This window comes from Triticum urartu, chromosome 3A (genome assembly GCF_056163025.1).
Source record: "Triticum urartu cultivar PI428250 chromosome 3A, HENAU_Tu73, whole genome shotgun sequence".
Taxonomy (NCBI): domain Eukaryota; kingdom Viridiplantae; phylum Streptophyta; class Magnoliopsida; order Poales; family Poaceae; genus Triticum; species Triticum urartu.
In genome coordinates, this window is record NC_141875.1 from 210842164 (window position 1) to 210851405 (window position 9242).

Sequence of the window (9242 nt, forward strand, 5' to 3'; positions counted from 1 at the left end):
GCTCATAAGCTCCGTTAGCTCAGAATCTAACCGAAGACGGCTCACTCCATCCATGGGCTTCTGATCCATTTAAACGGTAACTGGCGGAGTTACCTGGACGCTATGTGATGTGTGGGCCACAATCTGTTAAAAAATACTGCAATAGCACAGTACGACTTTACCAGGACCTACATGTTGCATGGATCACGATATAACCTAGTGGTGCAGATTCCGGGCTCACTGCAGCTCGAGCTCACATAAGCACTTTCGTGTAGATACTTCCAATTTTGAATCTCTGACTTACTAAAGAAATATAATTTATTACCAACATAATACTCCCTCTGTTTTTATATACTCCGCATGTTAGCTTTGGTCAAAGTCAAACTATGTAAACTATGATAAAGTTTCTAGACAAATATGTTAACATATACAATAAAAAATCAATACAATTAGATTCATTATTGAATATACTTTCACATCATATAGATTTGTTATTGTAAATGTTCATATTTTTTCCTATAAACTTGGTCAAACTCTAAAATGACATAATATGCTTAAGAAATGACATATTTTAGCTCCTAAATGACTTCACATGCTTAGCTAGCTCCAAAATGACATAATAACCTTACTTAGCTCTAGAATGACCTTAGCATGTTTTACACCAAAATGACTTAGTATGCTTAGCTAGCTCAAAAATGACATAATAACCATACTTAGCTCCAAAATGACCTATTTTATAGATATAAGTTGCATCATAATAATCTTCACATTTTAGTTGCATCATAATAATCTTCTTCTTCTAGACTTCTTCTTCTAACTTTCTTCTTTCCCATTTTACAGATTTGCTTAAGATCACGTAAGCTTGGGTTGATGGAGTGCTTGTATTTAGTTTTTGTTTTGACCTTGTGAAACTTGCTACCTATGGATGAAACTGTGTAATATTGATGAAACTATGTATATGTACGGATGAAACTTGCTACTATTGGTAACATGTGTTGGATATATATATGTGTTCATGACTATTGGTAATATGTGTTGAATATGCTATATTGGTCATATAAATATATTTGTGTTTGATTTTCTGTGAAAATGAATTGATATAAGAAAAAACAAAATTAAATAGGGCAATATAGTCACTTTGCCATCTGCTGGCAGATGGCAAAGAGCTTTGCCATCAGCTGGCAGATGGCAAAGAGGCCACGTGTCATCTACATGTAAAATTTGGGCTGGCCTATTTGGGCTCTTTGCCATCTGCCAGCAGATGGCAAAGCTCTTTGCCATCTGCTGGCAGACGACAAAGCCTGCAGCCTTTGCCATCTGCTGGCAGATGGCAAAGTATGCCGTTAGCCATCTAACGGGGCTAACCCCGTTAAGAGGCTTTGCCATCTGCCAGCTGATGGCAAAGGCACAGGCTCTTTGCCATCATCCAGCAGACGGCAAAGAAGCCTTTACCAGCAGGGTTTCAGACAAACTGTTTACCATCTGCTGGCAGATGGCAAAGCTTTGCCATCCGCCGACCATGCCTTTGCCATCTGCCATGGCAGATGGCAAAGTGCCAGATTCCAGTAGTGAAAGAGTGTTAGGCATCATTTAAGTCTTCTTGTCTGTGTGATCTGAAGACTTATTACACTTGAGGACTGTGAATCCTCCAGCCGGTTAGGCGTCGCGTTCTGAGCATCCAAGAGTCATTGTGGATCGCCGGTGAACGAAGTATGTGAAGGTTTGGAAGTTTACCTTGAAGACTTACCAGAGTGATTGAGCGAGGTCTGTGTGACCTTAGCTCAAGGGGAATACGGAGAGGACTAAGTGTTCTGAGCTGTGTGCTCAGGGCTAAGTGTCCGGGACTGAGTGTCCTCAGGTTTAAATACTTATCCGCCCTAACCAGACATACAACTGTCACAGCAGTTGGAACTGGTCTACCAAACCTTTGTCTTTGTCACGCACACTGGTTCTATCCTTCTCATCTCTTTATTTACAGTTGGCTCTTGTAAAGTCAGTACCTATTTGCTTTATCTATTTGTCTTCACTGTGTACCTGATCCTTACTGCCTAGCTACTATTAGTCAGTGTGGTTTCACTTCATTGAATGCTTGACTATTGTCTGTCTAGTGTAGTCTATCTTCCGCTGCATGGAAATAGGTTCATTTCTATAATTTGTCTTCGAAACTTCCATGTTTTGAAGACTTTCATAAAAATCGCCTATTCACCCCCCCCCCCCCCCGCTCTAGTCGATATAACACACTTTCAGGTCTAATGGATGGGTAAGCATCATCGTTGTCCCTACTACATCCTCTCCTTTATCATCTTGGTCAACTGCTCCCGAACCACCCAAATCGCTCTCAAAGTAGGAGGAATCTATATTCAACTTGTAGCTCTTGGAGGTTTCTTCCTTATCATTTCATGTGGTTCAGAAGATCTTGTTCTGATGTTGAACTTTAACGGTATTGCATGAATCGTAAAAGTAGAACTCGGAGCTGGTGCAACATACTCGCACTTGACAGCCTGGCGCCACTGCCACGAGATAAAGAAAGCCCGACTGCGACCGTCTCCTTCAAGTGCTTCATACCTAGGATTGGTGACTTTCCACAACCCTGGATCAGTTCCTCAAGGGTGACCGATCCCGATTTGTCAACAACAAGTGCTTTGTCAATGATCTCCCAAAGACCCAAAGAACACCAAGCTTCTTTTGCTCGCTGGCACGTAAACATTAGATGTTGCATATCCTCAACCCCTCCCATACAGATCGGACATTGGGGGTTAACCTACTCAAATGTAACACCCCCCATTAAGCTTTACTGAATAATTTGCAGTTGTGACACATCTCATAATCATCGAAATCCATCCCTGGGCAAAGCCAAAGGGTGCCAACATAAAATAGGGCTTCCTTTAGTTTATTGGATAGTAATATCACATTAATAGGAAAGTTATAGGAAATAAAATAACATGTATCTCAAATGCTATAATAAAAGAGATGTTATTTGGTTCATAAGATATGATTTTTTTCCCACTACATTTGAGTAGTATTCTTGTTTCCTCAATTTTTCATTCAGTTCGCAAGACACCATATTGTTTTGTAAAATTTATATGAGTAAGTTTCAACTCGATGCCTATTTGCGTGGGTTTTTTCGATTTATTTTTGAAACTTGGAAATATTTTATCGCAAATACAAAAAAGCTTTGAGTATCATTTCATTGATAAAAGAGTTAGGGTACAATAAGTACATAAGGCATCACACAAGCATGTGTGACTGCCAGCACTAAAAGAACAAAGGGGTGCGCGGCCCCGAAAAACAATCGCCTACATTCGGGGGTCGGATGTGCTAGTCCTAAAGCTCCCGAACGAACCCAAGAGCAAGCTTCCTCCTTGATGATTCGGATCAGCCACTATGATGAAGACATAGCCATTGTGGTGCTTACAAATGTGCCATGAAGTAAGGATGAGGAGGGTGGCAAGTCCGGGTCGAAGACAAGTGAGCACGCCAAGAACAGTAGATGAGAGCCAGTCTAAGAAGTCATTGTCGTGGCGGGGAAGGGTTGCAGTGGATTGGCACCATAGGGAGCACCAGAGAAAAGTTGGAAATATATGTTTGGCTAAGTTTCAGAGCGTGGATACGCTGAAACTCAAGATCATCCTAGTGTTTTGTCGTTGGGATGAACCATAGTCCTTGGTGAAAAAAGCATAGGCCTTAGTGAGATTTAAAGTTTTCTCACATCAAAGAATGCAAGGTAATGATGAATCTAATTTTCTATTAAAAAGAGCAAAAAAATCCAAACAACCTTGCACATGTGTATCCACCGCACACCATAGACAAAATGGCTCTAGGAAGGGAGCACAAAAAGTATGCATGATTAGATTTCATGGAGGACTGGTGGGGAACGAACTTGGCAAAATTATAACAGGCTATGGGCAATACAAGACTTTAAAATATGAGAAATTTGAAAAAATATTCTCAAAAGAAAGATAACATCGTAAGAATCAACAAATGTCATGATCAATGGCATGGGCAAGAATTTAAGAATCAATCTGAATCTGCATTCGCAAGATTCTTCAGCTCTACGCTTCCTGGAGTGCTTTCTTGCAGGCTTCAGCTTCCTTCCCTCCTTGAGCTTAACCTTCTTTATCGCCACATGTTCTCCCAATTGGAATGCGCCTCGAACTTCATCTAACAATGAATCAATGTGAAGGGCTTGCTCTCCATTCTATAGTACATCGTGGTTGCACGTCCGGGCTATACAGTGACGTGATCATCAAGTTGCAACATTGAGTGAATAAATAAATTGACCAACACCTGGAGAAATAAGAAGCAGAACTTACGATCTCCATGATTGACGCTTCTAATGGCTACCTTGTCTCCACTTGTACAATCGCACTTCAAAACTTTATGACGGAGTTTGAAATGGTATGCAACCGATGGAGTAGCAACTTCGCACTGTGATCGTTTATCACATCCAAATGTCGCGGGGTGCTTGTACTCATGAAACCAAAAATGCACATGTTGTCAAATTTTGGTACCTGTTTTCTTCATGTCTACAAACCCCGCGCTTGTGGCCAACCACGCGTCGCACAACAATGCGTCCTCCCTCACGGAGTAACCCCGACATTATGCTTACTCCATTTAAACAAGGAGAAAGTCAAAAAAATCTCAATAGTATTTGACCGAACACTTGTCAGGTGTGGTGTCCGCAATGAACAGCGTCGGAAGGGGGCGCACAATACCTGGACACGAACGGGTAAGGGGATGCAAAGATGGCAAAGTACAAGGCACCTAGGTGGAGCAGCGGTGGTCCGACTAGAACTGGGCAGCGGCCAAAGTAGATCAAGGGGAAGGGACTGAGTGGAGGAAAAGAGCTCCGAGATGGGGTTTTGTGTGGGACAGGTGTTCGGTGTTCTACAGGGCGGTTGTCTGGACTCTCTCAAACCTCTGCCAGCTTTACTTCCAGTTTGATGAAATCCGGATGTGTGGATTGCTCCATTAACATTTGAGGACGGCGTTGAACCGCTCAACGTGTCTCGACCTTTACGGGCGATTTGAGGACGGCATTGGAATGACCTCCTTGGCTTCCTCAACAACTTCCCTTGACACACGGGCCGTTCTCAGATCATGTTCTCGTTTTGATTAAACCTTCATTCAGTAGGTCAAACTCCTTCATATTAGAAAAATACCTTGCCATGTGCACCAACTCTTAGCTGAGCCTCCCAGCACCGAACAACCCAGAAAATATCTTGCCTTCACATGGAAGGCTCATGGAAGCTGCCTAACATATGAATATACAAATCCGCTACACTAAATGTCTCATCTTGCGTTTGAACAGACTAACCAGCAAATTACTAGTGTTTGGTCTACGTATGTTATATGGTCCAAGGCCGGTTCAGCCAATGCGACAACAAGAGGACAAAATAAACACCCGCTCGTTCTCAGATTACCTGCACGCAAGCACAGCTCTTCATCAAACGCCAAATAACAGAAACTGTCGCATACACGAACCGGTGACTAATTCGATGACTGTTCTGGAACAAAAGAAATAAAGATTTGCAGCAGCAAAATGACTGTCCTGGAACTAGCACGACAGACAGCAACATCTTCACACAGATTCTCGAGCTGTCACTTATTTGCATCACAAAAGCAAAACAGAGCACCGATTACCGATCAGCTCAGATTTGATCCAAGATCACCTCAGCACCAGAAACCTTGAAGTCAGAAGGGGCTTTCTCAACGTTGAATGCCTTGATCTTCCCATCATCGACAAAGGCCGACCACCTAAAATGGTACAGGTCAAAAAAACATCTTTCAATCAGTTACCAATACAGCAGTTTATATCATCATGAACAGTAAGTACTTCCACCACCATTCTACTCATGAGAGGAAGTGGTCCGATCAGTGATGTGATGCTCAAGAATGGATATGTAGCACTCTTTAGCAACAAAGAGAAACATAACATCTCACCGCATGGTGGATCAGCACTTCAACAAAATTCTCACTACAAAGAGGTCAAACAGCTGGATGCTGCTAAAGCATGTTCCATTTCTTTTCTTTTGTGGGCATGCTGAAGCATGTTCTAGTTTGCAAGAACCAAACAAATACTCCCTCCGTTCATAAATTGAATTAAAACCACGCCACTTATTTATGAACGGAGGTAATAGATAACGAGAAGTAAGTTGAATACACAAGAGTGTGGATTAGGTAGGAGGGCAACATCTATCGCCAAGTTGACATTGCAATTTGTTCGCTCTCTTCCGCTATGAGATTAGAACTGGAAGAATTGGTTGGGAAGAGAAACTAAAATAAAGTCCATGATTTTGAGTTGGAGTCACATACTTATATTTATAATTTGCATTTCTGCAAAAGTGTTATTTTCATATTAGGGTAGCAGTGTATTTTTTTTATTTGGGACAGGTACACAAAGTAAAAGTAACATTTGTTTATTTATGTCTCTTGGAAGGTTGCTAGTCCCATATGTGGATAGAATTGCATTTGTTTCTTTGTGTGGTCCCACATATGTACTCATCACCAACTCCAACCCCATCACTACAAAAGTAGGAAAGATAATATAGCTATAGCAAGTTATGCTCCAAAAAGGTGTGGAAGTGATTCACCTAAGGGTGTCCTAATTCGCGAGTAGTTATTTGTTGGGATTGGCAGCCATGCAAATTTTAATCGTTGGATTTTCTAGTCATGACAGTTCAACAGTGCTGGACAAGAGTAAATTAACAATTCTCAATGTCATGCTGAGGCTATCCTATCATCAAACCATTCAAAATCCAGCATCTCCCCTCGCTAGATGGGTGCTCACTAATTCACTAATGCCATCGACACTAACAAAAACAAGAAAAAAAATGACAGTCGATGCTACCTGACTTAAGACAAGCTACCAAATACTGAAAAATATCTCCCAGAAATAGCTTAAAATCCTTTCGCAGCATGTATAGTTCTAAATTTAATCCCATGATATCAAGCACCAATATATCCAATTCTGTAAACAAAGGCATAACTTACAAAACTACAGAACCACTAACCTAAAGCTCAGCAGTAAGAGAGGTTGCACTGCACGCCACATAAACTAAAGAAGAGTTCTAAGTAGCTGACATCATTTACATCATGGCTTAATTGATTTTAAAGAATATTAGAAGAGTCGGCAGAAGTATAATTACCTGTGGGAGCGTCGACCAAGCAAAGCAGCAGAGAGATCTATTTCCAAATCCAAGCTTTTGTGGAAACTCCCGTCAAGGTCACCATAAAACTCAATCTGATAATAGTATTCCAGAATCATGGCAGATGGTTAAAATAAATGTTCCATGATCTTGATTCTTGAAAATGTCTAACATAGCATCCAACCGCATGGGCTAGAAATCTCAGAACATCTATGTGCAATAACTATCTAGGCTGGTATCCATACAATTCTAACACATTTCTGACCCTCATTACCATAAAATACAGATTGAAATCATTCAGCAGAACATATGAAAGTTAGACTAAAAAAAAACATGTGAGTTGAATTTGCACTCATAAAGTGGCTCGCAAATGATTTTGTGCACGACTGTTATGGATCATTTACTATGACTGACAGGTAGTAGGGAGGGCGTATGGTAACATGAAGAATGCGTTATGGAGGAAAACCAAAACAGGACTGCCAAACTTGAAGGAATATAGTCCTATCTCATGACTCAGTTGACAATACTTCGATATGCAGTTATGCACACTACAATGCCTGTATGCCATTCCGTTATTCTGTGCTAAATCAAAATTGTATTCCATAAAAAAAATTGAGAGTAGTTACTCACTGCATCTTTTGCCTGTAATTTTTCTGCCCATCCATTCAGCACATAGGGATCATTTACAGCTACACAGATAACAGAGTCGATCCCTTTTGCTTTCAACTTATCAATGTTGTTCTTGTAACTAGGAACGTGGGACTGCGAACATACTCCTGTGTATGCACCCTGAAATATATCACAAAGATAGCTGTCAACTATATGAGCAATTAATCATACCAGGAGAGAGTGAGTCTACAATATAGTTATCAAGGAAAAGGCGGAACACGGAACCATCATGGAGCAAGCATACAATCCTAGTGGATGCAGCCAGAAATCATCGTTTAGGGATACAGAGTTATCAATGAATTTGAACGATTGGCACTAAAATGCCATTCAGCACAAAGCGCAAGCACACTAATTCGCAGTCCAACAATAATGTTTCAGCATTCATTTTTCCTGATCTAGCCAATGGCCTGCCTACCTATTCACGGTTTCTCATACTTCTAGGGCCAGTTCTTTTGGGCGGCTTAAAAAATAAGTTGTCTCTTCCCAGCTTAAAAAAATAAGCCGCTCATAAATTTTGTTGAGACTTCTGAATTAGTTATCCCGTAACTAGTTTAAAAGCCCCAATTAATAAGAGATGCTGTTTATGGGATAAGCTGGGGAGGAAGCGGCTTATATTTTAATTTGCCAAAAGAACTGGCCCCTAGTGCGAATGGAGCATGCAAGAACTCAATCCATAACCGCCTGATGCTAATTCTGGACTAGTACCAACTGGTGTGAAAAAAATCCCCGCTGAGACTCATTAGGGTTTCGAAACGGCCGAGTATACAGGAACCGAAGCTAGGCGAGGGCAGTGAGCTAGAGAGAGCTTACCGGCAACCCGAAGATGACGACTTTCTTCCCCTGCAAGCAAGCAGACACAAAGAAACAGGAAGGGATCAGACGACAGGGCGCGGTGGGAGGAAACAGAGGCGGGAGTATAGGGAGCGTGGTACATGGAAGATGTCCTTGAGAGGGGTGGTGGAGAACTTGGTGGCGACCCCCTCGTCCCAGGACCGCGCCTTCTGCAGCGACACGCCGGGCGCCGCGGAGACGATGTCGGAGCCGACCGACGCGAATCCCCTGGCCGCGGCCCACAGCGCCGCCGCAGGGGATCCTCCCGCCCTCCTCGCCAGTGCTGCCATCGCCACAGAAGGTTGGGAGTAGGTATTGTTGTCTTGGATCGGGTTTCGCTGGCGAGCGGCGCTTGAGAGTTGAGACGGCGCACGGCTGGGAGCTGCCGAATAAGTTTTTTTACCGGTGACGGGATGTACCGGTGGAGAATCAGCCATCCATGTAATTTTAGGGATTCGTGCAGCTATTTGAGGTATAGAACAAGTTAATGCAATACAAAAAGAATATATGTGGGCCTTTTGCATGTCTTTTTAATTTTTGTCAGGAGAGAGATGAGGTGTCAAGCCAAGCACCGCTTTTTATCATTGCATGCATGTTAAAATATTCTATCTCCAC

At 42.1% G+C, this 9242-nt stretch overlaps 1 protein-coding gene across 1 annotated transcript; it reads right to left on the reverse strand.

The window, feature by feature from the left end:
• Positions 1 to 5421: 5421 nt before the first annotated feature.
• PRXIIF (peroxiredoxin IIF) lies at positions 5422 to 9029 on the reverse strand. The gene is made up of 5 exons (XM_048707056.1): positions 8729 to 9029; positions 8607 to 8636; positions 7758 to 7916; positions 7128 to 7222; positions 5422 to 5736 (listed from the first exon to the last, which is right to left on the reverse strand). The coding sequence occupies exons 1-5, from the start codon at positions 8915 to 8917 to the stop codon at positions 5631 to 5633; spliced, it is 579 nt and encodes a 192-aa protein (XP_048563013.1). The 5' UTR covers positions 8918 to 9029; the 3' UTR covers positions 5422 to 5630.
• Positions 9030 to 9242: the final 213 nt, after the last annotated feature.